This window comes from Lipotes vexillifer, unplaced genomic scaffold, assembly GCF_000442215.2.
Source record: "Lipotes vexillifer unplaced genomic scaffold, Lipotes_vexillifer_v1.1 scaffold230, whole genome shotgun sequence".
Lineage (NCBI taxonomy): Eukaryota > Metazoa > Chordata > Mammalia > Artiodactyla > Lipotidae > Lipotes > Lipotes vexillifer.
The window spans coordinates 3,937,676-3,957,651 of record NW_006775143.1 but is presented as its reverse complement, the minus strand read 5'-3'; the positions used below and the strand labels follow the sequence as shown (position 1 = coordinate 3,957,651).

Genomic DNA, 19,976 nt, shown 5'->3' with positions numbered 1-19,976 from the left:
AAGAGCGTTGATGCCTCCTGAGCAGAGACAGTGGGAGGAGACAGATTAATGAAGTAGAGCCTAGAATACCTGTCAAGACTTCAACAGAGAGAGGGGTTGTGCTGAAGTCCCGAGTCACCCCGCGGATGGTGACGCTATAGCGAGTGGCTGCCTTGAGCCCAGGCAGGTCCACGGACCTCAGCCCTCCCGGGACAGTGAGGTTTTGGGCTGCCTCCTCTGTGTCAGTTTCCTGCACCTGAATGAGAAACCGCTCGTAGGCTCCTTCCGGAGCCGTCCAGTGGAGTTTGAGGGCATCCCAGCCCACCTCGGACACCGTGACCTCTCCCAAATGGGGAGCTTCTCCTGGAGGAGGACAGAAAACCAGGGAGATCAGCTCGGTGCTCTGTGACCTTTGTGACCGCCTGGAGGGGTGGGACAGGGAGGGAGGGAGGGAGACGCGAGAGGGAGGAGATACGGGAACATATGTATACGTATAGCTGATTCACTTCGTTATACAGCAGAAACTAGCACACCATTGTAAAGCAATCATACTCCAATAAAGATGTTTAAAAAAAAAAACTAATGGGCAAATGTTGAGATAGCAAATGCAAATTAAAAAGATAAAATATTAAAAAAAACAACTAGTTTAACGATGAAATCACACGCCAAGATCCAGGAACTCCTTAACGAAAGAATAGGCTTTATATTACTTTTTTTTTTTTTTAAATGTGACTTTCTTTAGATAACCATGCAGCTTCCTAAATTTGAGAAATAGAGCCAAGGGGGTGAGGCGTAGGAAAACGTTTGTGATCTTATTTCGTTAAGGAATTGCCCTAGCCTCCGGCAGACAAAGAGATTATTATTATTTTTTCCTTCTAAATATAATGCCTTAACATCCCTCACCAGGAGGGAGCCTGTTTGTGAAGCCAAAGGTCCCTGCCGTTGGGGCTGTGTGTATAGTCCCCAGTCTGGGCTATGCACAGCCCCAGAGGCTGTGGTTCACATGGGGTGCAGTGAGAAAGCTACCCCAGGAGTTGTGCGGCTTGATTTCTTCCCATCATTAGGCACCACAGTGCTATTACTTAAGGTACTCAATTCTATTCAAAAACGAGTTGCGGGGCTCCCCTGGTGGGAAGTGGTTGAGAGTCCGCCTGCCGATGCAGGGGACACGGGTTCGTGCCCCGGTCCGGGAAGATCCCACGTGCCGCGGAGCGGCTGGGCCCGTGAGCCATGGCCGCTGAGCCTGCGCGTCCGGAGCCTGTGCTCCGCAACGGGAGAGGCCGCAACAGTGAGAGAGGCCCGCGTACCGCAAAACAAAACAAAACAAAAACAAAAACGAGTTGCATCTGATTATCCTTGGGCAGGTTCCTGTTGGGAAAAACAGAAGCTATAGACAGAAAGGTAATAGGTACCTGTGGAGGCCTCAGCAGAGAGCGCTGGTGTTCTATAGCCCCGGATCACCCCGTAGATGGTGACTCTGTAAGGGGTGGCGGCCTTGAGGCCCTGGATGTCCGCAGCCCGCAGGCTGCCGGGCACCGTGAGGTTCTGAGCTGCCTCCACCCTGTTGGCCTCCTGCACCTGAATGACAAAGTGCTCATAGGCCTGATCAGCTGTGGTCCAGTTGAGTTTGAGGCCATCCCAGCCAGCCTCGGTCACGGTGAGGTTTTCCATTTCAGGGGCGGGGTCTGAATAATGACAGAGACGGGGTCAGTTAAATCATTCCTGAAATGCTTTCCACCTGGGAACTCAGAAATGGCAAACCCGCTGCCAATGCTGCGAGACCTTGGGGGCCCCAGGGCCACCTGCGTCCCTGAGCCATGCTGTCGCCATCAAAACACCAACAGAAAAATCAATAGAATACTTATTTTGCCTTGTTGTGTATTGGGGTTTGACTTCTGAATACGGTGTTTTTCTACTGAGCAGTGTCCTGTGGATTTGGAAAATGCTACACGTCTGTGTTAGTACTGCTCTGGGCTGCAGTTTCCACTTTGGAAAGCGGCTCTCATCTTAAAGGTGAGATCATAGGAACGAACAGCCTTCAGCTACTCTTGGGATCCTTGGCCTGAGCCGTCCAGCCTTCTGTATTTTAAGGAAATTGCCTCCTCTTAGATTCTCTTCCTTTCCATGCTTCCTCAATCTCTCCTGGAAGGCATGTTTTATAGTCTCTCTATGTTGGGATTTTTGTCAGTTTCTGGGGCTCAAATCAGTTTACATAAATCACTTCAGAAAGATCAGAGATAAATTAACACAGTACAAGTAAGGCTGTCCTGAGGAAGTCACTGAGGCTTTGCAAAGCTGCCCCTCATTGGACAGAAAGAAAGACTGAGGCCCTGGGAGAAATAGCTTATTAAGCTCAGTTAAAACTTGCCATCTTTATTCATCTCTAGAATGAGCAAAGCACAGAACATTCACTTGTCTGAATGCATATGCCTTCAAGGTGATAATTTGCCCAGGGCTGAGCCTAAACGGACTTTGCATCACCTAGGAAGAAAGGATTTTCTCTGGAAACAGATCCTCTAAACAACAGAGTAAGAACTGCCTTGAGCTCATTTAGGTGAACAAATTGTTTCTCTCTATATGCCTCACATTGGCTACTCACTTCAAATCAGTCCTATCTGTCCATGAAAGCAGACGTCTCACTTGAAAATCTTAGCTTGCAGTTGGATAGAAGATATCCTTTCAGAGGGGAAAATGTTTCTTTTCAAGAATCTGTTTGATTCAGACTTTCCTACGTTCTGGGGAAGGTTCTTCCTAATTGTTCCATTTTGGCAAAGCTGACACTCCTTCAAATCTTGTTTGATCTAGAACAGCGGTCTGCCAACTATGATCTGAGGGTCAGATCCAGCCTGCTGCCCCTCTTGGTAATAAGTGAGCTGACAACAGTTTTTAAATTTTTAAATGGTTGGAAAAATCCAAAGAAGAATACTTCATGACAGATGAAAGTATATGAAATTCAAATTTTGATGTCATAAGTAAAATCTCATTGGAACTCAGCCGTGCCTGCACAGTTACATATTGCTGATGGCTGCTTATGTGCCGCAGTGGCGCAGTAGGGGAGTTGAGACAGAGACCATATGGCCTGGAAAGTCTAAAATATTTACTGTCTGGTCCTTTCAGAAAATGTTTGCCATACCTGACCTTGACCTTCATTCTACAGATTCCTCATCCAACCCAAATCTGTGTCCTGGAGCCCTTATCCAAGACCCCATAGCAGTTCTTAACCACACAAACATGGTCTAGGTGAGAAAAAGAGGACCCCAAGCTCCAAGTGATGTATCTACTTGTGGGGAAAGAAAGGGAAAAAGATGAGCTATCTTTTAACCCAGTGGCCCTTGTGAGGCCAGGAGCAGTGCTCCAGTTGTAGCAATTATCTCCTTGACCTTGGGATTTTAGCACAACTAAACTCAGGAGTGTGTCCTTTTCAAATATTCCAAGAGCCCTCATGCATGAAGAGACATCAGACAAAAACCAATCTAAGCCAAACTGTAAAGTTAAGGAAATGAACTCTGTGTCCCATAAACTCTCCTTTTTATCCCACTTTCTTATTTTTTTTCTCCTGCTGCTGTCAAAACTTCTTGTCAAGAACCTAGCTGACGTTGATAGTTGACCCCCCCCCCTTGTGTGAATTAAGTCAGTGTTTCTTCTCAGGTAACTGCCTTTTAAGTTCTTTCTCTAATTATGGCATAAGGCATATTTTTTTCCATGAAAGAGATTTAGGGTACCAGGTCGCAAGAGATGTGCGGAGAATTACCTAACTGGGGGAGGGAGGGGTTATGGAGGGGTTACAGATTGTCTATTAAGCTGTTGTAGTAAAGATGGTTGGAGAGAGGAGATCCACATTAGAGAATGTCTCTTCCTCATGAGAACCATTGTTTTCTTTAAATCAGCTTTTTTCTATGCCACGGATACTTTATACAATGTCCTTCACATCCTGCTTCATCTCTTCTTACAGTGGATAGAGTCATTTTCATAAAATGTCACGTTGCTCAGTAGATGGTAATAGTCATGGTGATGATACTGCCACCAAAAGTTTTGGCTATTCTTTAGAGGAAAATAGCTCATTTATCAGATTGAAAGAAGACCTTTCAGACTCCATAGCGTGATTTTGTACAGAGAAGGCATTCTTCCCCTTTTTTTTTTTTTTTTTGGTGGGGAGGGGGGTTAGGCAGATCAGGAAAAAAAAAAATCAGTTATATTTAGTGCTGTGACCGTGACCACTGCTGGGTGGGTGCTTTCGGTGCCTGACCCAAAACCCTTCAGTAAACAAATGCTAGACAGATAAGTAAAAGGTGTAACTTCAGTGAATAAAATCAGTAGATAAATTAAAGGGAGACAGGTGAGAATTATGAAAAGAGAGGGAAAAACGTGAATAAAAATACAGCAGACAACAGTCGAGATCGAGACCAGAGGCTTCACATCAATGCGGACTCTGCATTTCAACAGCAAATGACACACTTGTGGGCTTACTGCCCCAGAAGCCCAGTGTTTCCATTGTGTAGTTCCATAGTGAATTTCTTGGCCTTTCTTTATGAAAAGGCTGTTGTCTTTTTCTTCCAGCTGTGCACTGGCATCTACCGGCTGAACAATGTCAGTGGGCCTGGGAAATCAGAATTTCAAAATCCCATTTCTGTGCTCATGGTGAGTTGACCAGCTGGCCTGGGGGAATTTCTGGCTGTGCCAACTTTAAATCTTTAGATCTCCACCATCTTGTAGATGGTAATTACCAAGTGCTGACTGATGAGGAATCCACTTTTAGTGCTCACCGATGAGAGAGAGTGATTCTCCAACAGCAGCGGGATGGCCAAATTCAAGCCTCAGGACCCCTAAAGGTAGATTAAATTGCTTGGATCTCATCTTGTAAAGTTAATTGAAATTAAAAGCCTTGCCTGCCTTGAAACTTTCTGGTGACTCTTCACACTGTCAAGAATGAAACCCAAGCCCCTCAGCATGATATTCACTGCCCTTTGTAGACGGTACCGATAATGTCTGTAACCTTGTACCCCGTTATCCCCAGCTCCATGATAACAGCAGGACTGTATGGCTGGTGTTTCACTAACATGACATTTCTCATGCCTTTGAGCTTCTCACATACTGTTTCTCCAGCTGGAAATGTTGTTACTCCCTTCTCCACTTGCCCAACTCATTTTCCTTTTTTAGGATTCAGCCAAGTATCACCTCTTCCAAAAAGCCTTCTCTGATACGCTGCCTTCACTTTGGTCAGGTCTGGGATGGATATCTGCCTCTGTGCTCCTGTAGCTTCCCACACTTTCCTCTAAGCAGACTAGTTACATTCCTATAATTTTGGTTTTGGTTCTGTCATTCTCACTGCAATGTGTATCATTTCCTGAGTGGAGGGGTTGTGTCTTTCTGTTCTCTATACCAGCGCTGCCTGACCCATGGCAGGTAAGAAATAAATACTTGTTGGATGGATAGATGTTTGACTAAATTTCAGTTTGCTCCATGAGAAAATCAAAATGGAAAATTAGAGCAGAATGTTTTCTATTCCTTGCAGCTGTGGCTAAAAACAAAATTCCACCTCTCTGCTTCCCAAACCCTTGAGAATTGCTGGGGTATCACTGTCAAGTCTTACGTGGTGTGGGAGGATGCTTTATTGGCCTTGTGTTTCTGTATATCCTCCCTGCTTTATGGCCCTTACTGCTCAAAGAAAATCATGGCCTCCACTTCAAGCAGGGTTTTGTTGAGTTTATTAGAATACAAATATGGGGCCAGAGGGGGAGATGCCTGGCACAGACTCTTTTTGTTCAGTGCTAACAGGGATAGTACCTTTTTTCTTTCTCTCCTTCCTTTCTCCCCGCTCCATCCCTTTCTCCTTCCCCCCATCCTTCCTTTTTTCTTTCCTTCCATTTTTATCCAGAGTAAGCTTAATTAAAGACTCCAGGAGAATGACTTCCCTTCCCTTAATCCTTGAGAGAGAGAATTTGGGCCTTTGATACGGAGGTGAAAGAAAAAGACCAGAAGATTCAGTGGAAATACTGCCTCTGGAGGAGCTGGAGTCCCCAGATGCTCATGAAGCACATGCCACGTGTTTGGCTGTGTTCAAGGTACTGGGGCTGCAGCGCTGGATGAAGGAGACAGAGTCCTTTCTGGCTGGAAGTAGGAGGCAGACCATAGGTAAGTAAACCAACGAGTGAGTGACGTCAGGCAAGTGTCATGGGGAAATCTGGAGCAGCATGAAGGGGTAAATCAGGATAGGGCACCGTTTTAGGCTGGTTGACAGAGAGGTCTGTTGAGATGAGACTTGAGCTGAATGAAATGAGGGAGGTGCTGGGTGTAGAACTGGGAGAAGAGGCAGCAGGAGTAGCATGTGCAAAGGCCCTAAGGTAGGAGCAGGCTTGGCATGCTTAAGGAACAGTGAGGAGGCCAGGGTGACCACGGTGAAATGAGCAAGGGGCCAAGTAGTGGGAGTGAGGTCAGAGAGGTGGGAAGGACCAGACTCCGTAGGGCTGTGTAGCCTGTGATAGGGTCCTTGCATTGTATTTCAGGTGTGATGGGCAGCTAGGTAAGGCATACTTTTAACTTAACTTGGTGCTGCATCAAGGAAAAGGCTTGCGCTTTGGCTCAATGCCACGACTAGAGCCCTGGAGTTCTCTGGGAAGAATGCTTTGGGGAAGCCAATTTCACATCTTCTCTGTAAAACCCACAGACAATGAGCGACACTTTGCAGACTTCCGCTATTCAGAATCCAGTAATGCAGAGCTGGGAATGCCTTTCTTCTGACCTTTGAACCTACAACCCTTTGACATTTCAGGATTCATAACCACATGGTACCTTCCTCTAAGCGCTCCCACTTTTCCTGTTTCTTTTTTCTCCCCATGTGTTTACCAAGGCCAGGTGCCTGGACTTCTGTTTCTTTACACCTTCCACAGCATAGTCCTGCTTGCCTAGTTACAGCAAGTGAAGGTGTCTGTTTACTAGATAGTTACCTCCTTGGAAGTACAGACTTGTCTTCATGGCTGTAGTATCCCCAGAACTTAGCACGGGGCATGGTTGTAGTGCACTACTGACTGAGTAAATGAAGGAGATATTTACTGGGAGGATATTGTAGGAGATATTTATTGGGAAGATAGACTTCCCAATAGGAGATGGAGAGAAATGTCCGCCTCACTTTTAATAAAATAAAATCGTTCTATGGAGAAAGCCATAGAGAGAAATATTCTAGAGACAGTGGGGGAAGAGCCCATAAAAGGGACTTTGCACATTTTTCCTGTGATGAAGAATGTCTTTAAATATGCAACGTGATTTCTTTGAAACAGTGTTAAAGAGGCACGGCTGGGGAAAAGAAACCACTGAGCCCTTGGGATGCCAAAACTGGGCTCTTAGCTAGAGACAAAGTAATTCCAGCCTGTGATTGACTTGAAAGCTTTCATCTCCCTGAGCTGCTAAAGCCTGGGGATTCCCTGCTGGAGATTGGAGAAAAAGTGGCTATAGCCAGAGGGTAAGGTGATTGAGTGGAGATAGGAAACTCTCTTTAATCTAGCATTTGTAAAACTCAGGGAAAAGTGAAGAGAGAGGGAGAGAGAGAGAGGGAGGGAGGGAGAGAAGAAGAAATTCCCTCTCTTGTTTCTCTGATTCATTTGTGGTCCCTTCGCATCTTATAACAAACTCAGGTTTATAAAGCTGAACCATTGAAATCTCTACCATAGATTTATTTCTTCCCAATTTATTCTCCCCTCCCCCTCATCTATGATCAAGCTACCCCCCCCCACCCCCACCCCCCCACCACGCATCCTTGATGATCATCTCATAGCTGCGTGGGAAGCAGTCCATGCACAGAGTCAACAGAATTGACCACCTGAGCTCACTTTAGACTTTCTGAAGAGGCTGCTCTTTGTCTACTAAATACCCCTTCTCTCTCTCTTCCTTAACAAACTACCACAATTTTATGTGGGCAGCAACATGCTCCGCCAGAAGACTACCTTTCCTAGACTTACTTATAGCTAGAAGTGGCCAGCGAAATGCAAGTAGAGGTCATTGGTGAGGTTTCCAGAAAGACTCTCATCTAGGAGGTACTTTTTTTTTTTGGTTTTGGTTCTTCCTTCTTCGTGCTGCCTGGAACACAAATGTGAAGGCTGTACTGAGGTAGCCATATCGTGACATGGAGGTGACTTTGAGAATGGAAGCCAAGGACTAGTGAAACAGAAAGCTAGAAGGAGCCCAGATCCCCGATAATTTGGAACTGCTGTGCCATCCCCAACCACCTAACCGTAGACTTACTTTATGAGAGAGGAAACCAACTTGTATCTTGCTTAATGACTGTTATTTGAGATTTCTGTTATATGCACGTGAAAATATCCATAAATGACAAAGACGCTTCAAGGTATTTCCAAATATGCCCATCAGTGCAACACATTTTCTGCTTATGGACACTCAGCTGGAATAGCATCTCTGCCAAGACACCGTCCCTGGCTACTCCTGACTCCCCCATTCACTCCCTTTCCTTGGCTGAGTGCTGCCCGGTCACTCCCTTTCCTTGGCTGAATGCTGCCCAGTCACTCCCTTTCCTTGCTTGAGTGCTGTCTAACATTCTGACCATCTGGTCTTCCCCCAGGGACTCTGAGTAAGTGCACATGAGTCAGAATAGCAGTGCTAAGTACATAACCCATTTTTTCCCCTCAAATATCAGCATACTACAGTATATTCAGTGGGTTCTCAATACATACTTACTTATTGAATTGAAACTAAAGACTATTACTTGTCAGACCCTGAAGAATTAACATTTTTCCCCTGAACCTCTTGAATATTTGGGGGCCAAAGTTAAATGTGTATATTTTCATATAGGAAGAACTGATTTTTTCCCTCAATTTAGCCATTGAGAAAGTACGGAAGCAGGTACAAAGAACAGGATACTTGGGCTAGAAGGGATACTGGAGGTCAGGATTAAGCTGTCATGGAAAAACAAAGTCCACCTCTTAATGACCAAGAGAAAATGAGAAGGCCACCGTGGAAGGCTCAAAGGACCATGTGCAATGTTTCAGGTAACCTGAGAGGAAAGCAAAAGACCTGGAATAAAAACAATTAATGGGAAAAAAACAAGGAATTATTCCCAACATCTTGGTCATCTTGAAAAGAAATAAAATGAAAAGTTAATTAATTGTGCTAAAGAGGGAGGAAAATGAGAAAAATTTAAAAGATTCTGTGAAATGCACAAAATTAAAAAAAAGAAAAGAACCAAAGACAAACACAAACTTTGATGCTTTAAGTTCTCCTAGGAGGAAATATTTAAAAACCACTTTGATTGCCCAGCTAGGGAACTTTGCTATTGATGAGTCAGTTGACAAGAGGAAAAGATAGGTAAGTAACTCTTTCAAATGGGATTTAGAGCAGTCATGAGTAGAGACATCCCCACGTCTTCCCATCTGGTCTTCTCATTTGAAGACAATCTGGCTGATGGGTCTGCAACCTCAGAATCAACAGAGGGTGTGGCGAGAGCTCAGAGGCTGACCTCACCTGTGGATGCCTGTACCCGTGCAGGCTTGCTCTTGTGCCTGCCCTTCTCTGCTGTGAGGAGGATGGTGTATTCCTGCCCAGGTTCCAGGCCTTTCAGGACGTAGGAGGTGGTGCCTCTGGGGAGCTGCACCTCCACTGGCTGGCCCGAGGGAAGACTGTAGTTTAGGCGGTAACGGTCACACTTGGCCAGTGGTGTCTGCCAGAGCAGGGTCAAGCTGGTCTCCGTAGATTCAGAAACCCGAAGGTCCTTGGGTGCATCCAGGTCTGGGAGGAAAACAGAGAGTTGAACACCCTTCAGGCTTCAGGGCAGGACTGCTTCTGGGGCTGAAAGCTGGTTGTGGGCTACAGTCCTAGGTCTGCCGTAGCGCTGTGTGGCTTCAGGTGACTCAGCTGTCTGAGTCTCAGTTTTCACCTTTGTGAGATACTGCTATTGTACGGTACCTCACTGTGTTTTTGAAAGATTAAAAATAATATAGTGATACATCCATACCATGAAGTGATACTCAATTAAATTCATTTAAAAGGAACTGATTATTGATACAAGACACAATTTGGATGGATCTCAAGAGAATTATTCTTAGCGAAAAAACCAATCTCTAAAGGTTGCATATTGTATGATTCCTTTTATGTAGCATTCTTGAAATAACAAAATTGGATGAAGCCCAGATCAGTGATTGCCAAGGATTAAGGTGAAGGGGAGGGTGGGAGTTGCCTTGGCTATAGAAAAGTGTAGCAAGAGCGACCCTCGGGATTGGAACTATTTGGTGTCTGACTGTAGTGGTAGCTTCCAAAATCTACAAGTGATAACATAGAACTAAATACACACACACACACACACACACACACACACAGCTGAGTGAAATCTGGATAAAGTTGATAGACTGTATCAATGTCAGTTTCCTGGTTGTGATAGTGTTCTGTAGTTATACAAATGTTACCAATGGGGGGAACTAGACAAAGGGTACAGATCTCTCTGTATTCTTTCTTACACTGCATGTGAATCTACAGTTACCTCCAAATGAAAAGATAAAAAAGAATATGTATAAGTGCTCAGCATTGGATCCTACATAATGATCTCCCCACACCAGCCACCCTTATCATCACAGTCCCGGGGGAGATAAGCAGGAGGCTGGTGGAGAGGTAAGGGGAAGAGTTTTCTTTTTTTACAAATTTTCCAGAAAAAACAAACTTGCAGAAAGAATCAGTGGCCTCAATCATGTAGCCCCTCAGCATCCTCCCCCCAGAGGCTGGAGCTGCAGGATGCAATACGTAAGAGCAAAGATTGCCTTAAACTACACTCCTGCCACTTATAATTTATATGATGAGGGTATGCAATACAAGTTAAGTGTTTGCTAAGAGAAAAGCCCCCCGATGTGTTTTGATTAGTCAGTGGTTTATAAAAAATTGAATCGGTTGCCAACTTTCAAAAGTTTGTAGATCTCTTACAAAGTCTGGTTCCAATTTTTTGTAAAATATCCCCTGTCCCCCTTCCTGCGTAGAGAGTAGCGTTAGGATCATTCACGTGGGGAGTGCTTATGCTACTTTTGAATGTGGACATCTGGGCTGGATGATCCTAGAAGCCCCACCTTCCTCTGGGCATCTACTGTTTCTTTTTAAGTAGGTTTCCTGCCTCCTGGGCCCTGTTGTGTCTGCCAGTGGTAGTCCCGTGGAGGTGGGAATCCAGGCGGGCCTCACCTGTGGCCGCATTGATGGTGGCTGGGTCACTCTCCTTGTCCCCCTTCATGGCAGACACTCCAATACCATATTCAGTTCCTGGCCTCAGACCTAAGAGAGAACATGCAGGTTGAGATTCAGCCCCAAACTGGACAGACTTTCAGAAGGCCATAAAAATGGCCCTGAACTAGTCCCTGAAGTCTGCGATTTCTCAATGTCTGGACTGTTTCACAGCCTGACTCACTGATGCCCAAGTGAGATGGGTAGCTGGGAACCGTTTTTTTTCACTCTCTGGAGGGTTGCAACGTGGGGACATGCCCCCAGGGCCAGCTGGGTCAGGGATGCGGAGCTCACCTGTGAGTGTAGTTTTGGTTGTGGTTTGTTGCCTCCTGGGGACTTCTACCTCGGCATGGTCACCTCCAGAGATGGGTGCGTACTTAATTCTGTAACTGTCGGCGGCCGCCTTGACGTTCCTCCACTCCAGGGTGATGCTGTTGTCTGTCTGGGAGACGCGGCGGAGATTTCTGGGCGCATCCAGGCCTGTTTGGGAGAGGAAGGGGCATGGTATTGAGAACACCAGGCACCAGGAGAGAGGGAGTCCTTGACAGTTCAAGGTGAGACATGAAAGGTGCCTGCCATTGGAGAGAAAGGACAGAATTGCCCACACACTCCTCTGGTTCAATAGCTAATGCACACATCTAAACAAATACTACATACTTGACACTTTCCTCATTATTAAAGCGCACGTTGCCTCAATCATTCACGTTTTCCACCGATTTCGTGCTTAATAAAAACTGTACAGAAACTTGCAAATAAGCTCTGTGACTGTAAGAACAGGTTTGTTGCATTCATCACTGGATTTTTAATAACTCACACGGAGCTTACCGAGCTCCGAAAAAATATTTAGTGAATGAATGATTGACACTTTGGTACTTTTAAGATAGTGCTGTAGGCTAAGAGGTTAGAAGGCATCTTTGTCATTTATGTTTTCCATATACTGCATTTTATTATTAAAATATTTATTTAAATTTTGTCTTAACCAAAATGTCTGAGAATCTCAGACCAGAATCTTCTATGTAGACAAAAATTTTCTTTTGCCTTAGAAGGTTATTTGGGGTAATATTAATCAATCAATTGCTACAGTATTTTAAAATAAAACTTAAAGGAATGAAAATCCCCTTTCCATTGTTTCCACTGTAAAAGGAGCCTGGAAGACACCCCGACGTGTAGTGGCGGTGGGAGTCTGGCAATCTTTCCTTTCCTGGGGCTGTTAGCAGGGGGAGGCCCGTTACCTGTTGTGAAGGTCTCTCTGGTGGGGCTGCTAGACATGTCGGCCCTGTGGGAGATGAGGGAAACCTCGTACTCTGTGTCTGGCTTCAGGTTCCCGATGGAGTACTGGTTCTCCTCGTGTGTGAGGTCGATGCTGGTTCGGTCGCCTGGCACATCTTTGATCCCGTATGTGAGCTCAATGCTGTCGATCTCGGCCAGGGGCTTGGACCAGGTGATCAGAGCGGTGGTGTCCGTAACGTCTTTCACTTCGATCTGGCTGGGGGCGTCCAAGCCTGTGACAGGCAGAGGACAGAGGGGTTTCAGAGGTCAGGGCCAGTGCCAAGGGCTGAGCAGAAAGAGGACTTGTAGCCTTCCAGGTCTGTGAGCATATGTTCAGGTGCACACTGGCCAACTGACCTTATTTTGTCTTTCGGAACCTCAATTTCCTGTTTGCTATGCTATAAGTAGGGATGATGACAGTTACCTTGTAGCGTTTTTGTTTTTTTCAAACATTAAAGGAAATAATGCATGTGGAGCATCTAGCCCAGAGCCTGCAATGTAGTGGTTATATGATAAATGGTTGTGACTATATTATTATCATCATCATCATCATCATCATAAGTTGAAGAAACACACTTACAGCCTACTTTACGTGAAAAACATTGACTTAGCCTCTATGGTTTTTTAATTAGGCAGAGCTCCCTAATTGGTAACTTCTCTATCCAAATAATGAAACAGAAGAGTGAGGCAATGACTGTCTTGACAATGCATGGAAAGTTAGTTTTGATGAAAATAATTCAAGCAAGAAAGTCACGGCTGTCTCAAGCCTTGCGCGTCTCTGAGGCCGTGTCTTGGCCCTGCCTCCTGCCCTGCTGCGCACCTCCTGCCCCACCCACTCTGGGCTTCCTGCTCTGACAGCATGCTTCTCCTCCGAGAGCACCCCGTGTTGTTTCTCACCCTCGGCCTCTACACTTGCTGTTCCTCCGTTTCTTCTTCCTGAGATTTGCTCCTCTCCCTCTAAAAATCTCCTATTCATCCTTCAAAATCCCACTCATGTGTCACTTTCTAACAAGAACCATTGTCTGACCCTGTTGCAAACAGATAAACACATACTCCTTCCCCCTAGGGATATAAAGTTTCAGTTTGCAAGATGATTAAGTTCTAGAGGTCTGCTGTACAGCATTATGCCTCTGGTTGACAGTACTCTATTGTGCATGTAAAAACGTGTTAAGAGGGTAGATCTCCGCTTAGGTGTTCTTACCACAATCAAAAATAAAAGCTTCCTAGTATTGTGCTTTTCTCACTATTCTGTAACAAATTTCTCTACAGTTTATTCAAACCGTATTATACAATCTAGATAGGGTCATTCAGAGAGTCAGTCTTTGACCTTTTCTTTTTTTTTAAAACTAGATCCTTACTCTATCTACAATTTCCCCTTTCTTCTTTGCTTAATATTTATATTCAAACCGTATTATACAATCTAGATAGGGTCATTCAGAGAGTCAGTCTTTGACCTTTTCTTTTTTTTTAAAACTAGATCCTTACTCTATCTACAATTTCCCCTTTCTTCTTTGCCTTTAATATTTATTTATTTATTTTTGGCTGTGTTGGGTCTTCGTTTCTGTGCGAGGACTTTCTCTAGTTGTGGCAAGCGGGGGCCACTCTTCATCGCGGTGGAAGCCCCGGTCTTTGACCTTTTTGAATCCCGAGTGTAGCATCAGGCTTTGCCATTTATCTTTTACTCTTTTTTTTTCTAATTAGATAATTTTAATGCATTAAAACATTATACAGTAAAACATACCAGGCTGAAAATTAAGATATTAAAGCATTCAGTCAATGTTTCTTCAGTTTTTTAAATAGTTAAGTTTGTGATTTCAGCACTGGTTGAGGAAACAATATCAAATGAAAGGAACTTGGTTTTATAAAGGGAATGAGGAGGAGGAATAATTCATAGCTGATTGTGAGAAACCTGCAGAGTCTAGTTTTTGAACTCTATGAGTTGATACATTAGTCTCAGCTCACAGATGTTGAAGCCGTGAAATCCACAATGAAAATAACACTGCAATTCAGCAGTGAAGCCTCCCGTCCTATGATCTTCCAGGTGCTAGGAAACACCTGAACCATACCTACTACCTTTCTTAACAGCCCTTTCATTAAAGAAGTTGAGATTCAATCAAGGACACTGATCTCGCCCCTAGGTTCAGGACCCTTCAATACAGGAGATTAACATTGTCTTGTGCTCACTATGTGCCAAGCACAGTGCTTTGTCGTTTAAGTCTTAACTCTCATGACTATGCCGTAGGAAGATATGTGAACCCGGTTTCCAGATGGTGGGTCTAAGGCTTAAAGAAGTGGATCTACCCAAGGTGATGGTTATTGGTGAAGCTGAAATTCAAGCTTCGGACTGTTTAGATCCAAAGCCCAGGCTCTTTCTCCTTTAAATGATGGCTCTCAAAAATACTTACATATCAGAAATGGTTGTCATACAATCTCTATATAGAGCGGAGAGGGAAGGAGCTCAATATGAAATTTTTAAGATCCTTTAAATCTGGAAAAAGATCAGGTATCAGCAAAATAAACAGGTAAGTATCTGCCTCTCAGTGTTGTTATTTATGTGATTATGAAACTTCAAGTGTTGGGATGTTTGTCCTTCAAGAAGAAGAAAATAAAGCAGCCAATCCCTAAATTTAGATTAAAAAGAAAAGGGCAGATGAAAGAAATATCTTTTGTATTTTCAGTGGGCCGTCTCTATAGCAAATAAGCATTTGCTTAATCTTTTCTATGCCTTTCTGGTGATCTAATGATTTTTTCTTGTTGGTACCCGCCTTCTACCTGCCACAGTGCGATGTTGTCAGGATGATGGAAAACACTTGCTTATAAAAAAGACAATCTTATGAATTGGATCTGAGTTAAGCAAAATGTGAAAATATTTAAATGCAAGATGTTCTTTCTTGTCATTAGTAAACAGATTTAAATTTTCCAATCACCCCCTGCCAAGAAGAGTCAGTACCTTAAATAGTTGGCACGTATGCTATCTTTAAGAAGATAAAGAGATTTTCCCAAATGTCAGTGCAAAACAATTTTGTTTATTTATTTATAAAAATTTGCTTCTTGATAGAACAACTCCAAATTCAGGATTTTTATTCCTCCCACCAAATGATCTAGCAGTGCCAAATCCTACTCTACACCCAAGAAGTTCTGATCTCTTTAGCACTGAGCCACATTTTATTTAAGTTCCTGTTGAAGACATGGAATCAACACTCTACATAACCCAGAGCCTAGTCAATGGTACTGGTAATGGGGTTAAAGTCATAAAAGTAAACCCAGGCTTAAAATTCTGGCCCTGATTGTATTAACCATGTGGTGTTAGTTAAACTGATTCAGCTTCTTTAAGCCTCAGTTTTGACTCTTGAAAAATAGTAGCATTAATATTTTCCTTACCTTTTCCATAGGACTGGGTACTAACATTAAATCAGATAGTATGGTAGATTATTTGCTAGAGTCTCACTTATCTGTTTTCCTGTATCAGTGCCCCTTTGAAATGTCACTTTGAAGCTTCTCTCATAAAGAGATGGATCTTTCCCCCCACCCCTTCAATCTGGACTGGCCTTGAGATTTGCTTTGATGGAAGTGACCCAGTGTCTTTTGTGAGCCTGCTCAGCCGCCGTGAGATCAGGCCCAGGCTAGCCCACCGGAGGCTGAGGGACCATGTGAGGCAGAAGGGCACCGTCCTGGCTGAGGCCATCCTGGGCCGACCAGCCCCCAGCCCATACAGATGCATAAGTGAGTCCAGTCAAGAACAGAAAAACTGTCCAACCCCAAACCACCAATGTGCAAAAGTATCATTTCAAGCCACAAAGTTTGGAGCTTGTTTTTTATGTAGCAAAAGCTAATTGAGGGCTTCCCACGGTGGTTGGGAATCTGCCTGTGAATGCAGGGGACGCGGGTTCGAGCCCTGGTCCAGGAGGATCCCACATGCCGCGGAGCAACTAAGCCCGTGCGCCACAGCTACTGAGCCTATGCTCTAGGGCCCGTGAGCCCCAACTACCAAGCCCGTGAGCCACAACTACTGAAGTCTGCATGCCTAGAGCCCATGCTCCTCAACAAGAGAGGCCACCGCGATGAGGGGCCCGCGCGCCACAACTTCAGAAAGCCCGCGCGCAGCAGTGAAGACCCAACGCGGCCAAAAATAAGTGTAAATAAAATAAATAAATTTGTAAAAAAAAAAAAAAGCTAATTGATACAAATGCTCTGTAAGAGGGCATGTTATCGACCAGAGATGCTTTGCAGTACAATCAGCTTTATCCTTGTGTCAGTGGTATTAAAGGTGATACTCACGGGTCGTTGTCACCCTCTTCAGGCCTGGGCCCCGGGTATTGTTTTTCACGATGTGCAAAGATATCTCATACTCTTGCCCAGGGGCCAGGCCAGTTTGCCGGTATGTGGTCTCCGGCCTCCGCAGGCTTTTGGTGATCTCTTCCTCATCTTCTTTATTCTGAAATATAGAGGCGCCTTTGTAAGACCTAAGGAGGTACCAGCTCCTTCATTTATGTGATTCATTCATTCTGTATTCATGCCTTCCTCTTTCATTCTTTCATCTATCACTAGGCACTTACTAAGCATCTGATCAGTATGGCAGGTGCTGAGGATATAGAGACATGAATACATCTCTCAAGTTGGTTTCTCCCTCCCACAGACCTCTCTACTCATCCCTTTGACACTCAAGTCAAATGACAGGCATGAGAACCAAAGGAACTCTGGAGCCACCAAATCAATCCTTCTTTTCATAGACGAGGAAGCCAGCATCCCAGAATTCAGGTCATTGCCCCATCTTCCGCATAGCTAGTAAGAGGCAGAGCCTGACTTTGAACTCAGGGACCACTTTCCTGCCTCACATCTGCTTTTAGGCACAGAGAGAAAGGATACTCAATCTCAGATATGCCTGGAGGCATTCTGAGACAGAGACCATTTCTTATCTTCTTTGCCTCTGAGTGGAGATTTGTTAAGACTGTAATGGGTACTCGGAACATAGAGATGACTTGCCATCTACTTACTTAGGCTCTCAGCCCTAAGTGCTGTGCTTATTGACTTCTTAAGTCACTTAAAAATAGATGCAGATGCACAGGGGCTACTTAGAGCCTTGTCCCCCACCAAAAGCCAAGGAAGTGAGTTGATAGAAAAGTCTACAGAGCCCTGTGAGCATCTTTCAGATTCTCGTGGTCGAAGGTGCCCACTCCTCTGTGCTCCTTACCATATTCCGGAAGATGACCTCCCACGTTTCAAAAGCGATGTCCACAGGATCCCACTCCACTTCCACAGATGTCTCCTTGATAGACTTGAATTTTAGACCTTCAGGTGTAGGCAGGTCTGTCAGGAAGAGCACAGAGAGGAGGTAGAGATGACTACATGTGTGATGGAGCGGACAGACATGATTCCACTAAACCCCACAGGGCTGTCTGTCAGAGCTGGAGTCTATTTAAGGGTTCTCCTGGGATGCCGTCTACTATGAGGCATCATGGAAATTAATATCAATATAAGGACCAACCATATGATTGAATACTGGCAATTTCATATGCTTAAACCTAATATGACAATAGACTTTGAAATCATACAGATGGGCTAGAATCTCAGCTCCGTCATCACAACTTTTGTGTGCTTGGTTGAGTTAACAAAATGCCCTGAGCCTCAGTTTCTTCATCCAAGAGAAGGAGCTAAGTATGCCTACCCCTTGGGAATGTTTTGAGACTGCTGAGTCCCACAGTGACTGCTGGCCATGGTCCCTGGCCTGAAACACAAGTTTAATAAAAGCAGCCAATGTTACTATTACTAAGCAAAAAAGAACCAATTTCTAGCCACAGCTTGCTTTTTAGGAGTGGAGGTAATTATTCTGATGTTGGACTCTTAAAGGAAGAAAACATGAACCTTGATGTTTCCACTTTTGTATTTTTTAAATATATAGACAGTGAGCTCCATAGAAAGGTAGTAGTAGAATAGAGTACTTAAGACTGCCGGGGTTCAAATCCTATCTCTACCACTTATTAACTGTGTGCTATGGGATGAGATGCTTAACCATTCAGAGTCTCAGTTTCCTCATCTGTAAAATGGGTTAACAGTAGCTCCTGTCTCATAGGGTTATTGTGAGTTAAATGAGTTAGTATGTGAGGACTTTCTTTAACAAATAATCAATGGGTTATAGGAAAAAGGATACATATATATGTATAACTGAATCACTTTGCTGTACAGCAGAAATTAACACAGCATTGTAAATCAACTATACGTCAATAAAATTTTTAAAAAATTCACTGGGCTTAACTGGATTCCAGAGTTTTAACTAGTGTAACTGCATAAAGACAGCCATAGAGCTACAGGGGCAAAGGTGAGGCAGTAACTTATGGGGGGGCTATGTACTGGACAGGAGGAGGGCAGTTGAGGCTGCCGAGAGGTGTTCTGCTCACTCACAAGTGGCCACCCTGGCGCTGACAGGAATGCTCTTCTTGTTCTCTAGGACGGCAAACACGCGGATAAGGTACTCCACGCCAGGCTCCAACTCCTGGATGGTGGTGGATGTCTGGTTTCCAGGGACACGGAACTGCATTTCTAGGCCGTCTTCATGGGTGGGCGTGTACACGATGAGGTACTCTGTGACCCGCATCTCATTTTCCCAGGCCAGGTTTATGGTCTCTTCTGTCACTTCTGTCACGATGAGGTCTTTGGGAGGGGACACTGGCAAGAATAAGGAAGGACAGTTTGGGTCAGATGGTGCCATAACGCACTCTATGAATTCCCTCTTGGTTTGTTTCCCTGGACCTGTCTCTTCCCCCAGTCACGGAGCCCTGAAATCCAGCTTCCATTTTCTAAAATGCAGACTCATCAAGGACCCTCCTGCTGTGACCCATCTTCAAAACCTTTGGTGGCCATCCCTTGCCTTCAGGCTGAAGTTCCAGGTCTTCAGCGTGGCCTTCAGGGCTCTTTGTGAACTAGCCCCTCCGACTTCTCCACTCCCTGGACCTTAGTTCACATTCAGGCCATCTGCATGGGAAAGTGCAGCCTGGGCTTGGCTTTCTGCTCTGAACTTCACGTCATACATTCTTAGCACTGGAAGGGTATTTTAGGCTCATCTGGTCCAACTCTTTCCTTTTCTGAGAGGTGAGTGAGGCAGAGGGACTTGCTCAACTTTGCTTACTCATCAAATTTGGAACGTACCTCTCCTCCCGGCCAGCCTGGCCTTCCTTCCAACCAGGCTTCCCTGGCTTGGCCATGTCAAACGCAGAGCTGTGTGTTTGTTTTTATGTGCCAATGGCTTTAATCAAGGCAGAGAGTCTCCATAACGACAGGTATATAAGGGTGGATGAGGGAGGTACAAAGAAGACCCTCATTAAACAGGAGCATTATCGGTCTTTGCTGTGTTTTCACTCAACCAGTGTTTACTTACTGAATACATGCCCTGTGCTAACTGCTGGGATAATGCTCCTTTAAGGCACTCACAGTCCTTGGGATAAAAGACAGCAACAAAAAGGTGATAAAAAAGAGACGGGGGCTTCCCTGGTGGTGCAGTGGTTGAGAGTCCGCCTGCCGATGCAGGGGAC

General features: G+C 44.7%; 1 protein-coding gene across 5 annotated transcripts in view; it reads right to left on the bottom strand.

The window, feature by feature from the left end:
- TNC (tenascin C) overlaps window positions 1–19,976 on the bottom strand; it is a 95,246-nt gene that overhangs the window by 42,615 nt on the left and 32,655 nt on the right. For 3 of the 5 annotated variants that reach the window (XM_007449726.1, XM_007449723.1, XM_007449722.1), the window contains 9 exons: window positions 18,850–19,113; window positions 17,642–17,757; window positions 16,729–16,885; window positions 12,414–12,683; window positions 11,476–11,661; window positions 11,143–11,232; window positions 9,448–9,711; window positions 1,392–1,664; window positions 70–342 (listed from right to left, as the gene is read on the bottom strand). In XM_007449726.1, coding sequence (XP_007449788.1) covers window positions 70–342; window positions 1,392–1,664; window positions 9,448–9,711; window positions 11,143–11,232; window positions 11,476–11,661; window positions 12,414–12,683; window positions 16,729–16,885; window positions 17,642–17,757; window positions 18,850–19,113 — 1,893 coding nt within the window. The remainder of the gene's footprint in view (window positions 1–69; window positions 343–1,391; window positions 1,665–9,447; window positions 9,712–11,142; window positions 11,233–11,475; window positions 11,662–12,413; window positions 12,684–16,728; window positions 16,886–17,641; window positions 17,758–18,849; window positions 19,114–19,976) is intronic. The other 2 variants (XM_007449725.1, XM_007449724.1) reach the window with 1 other exon arrangement.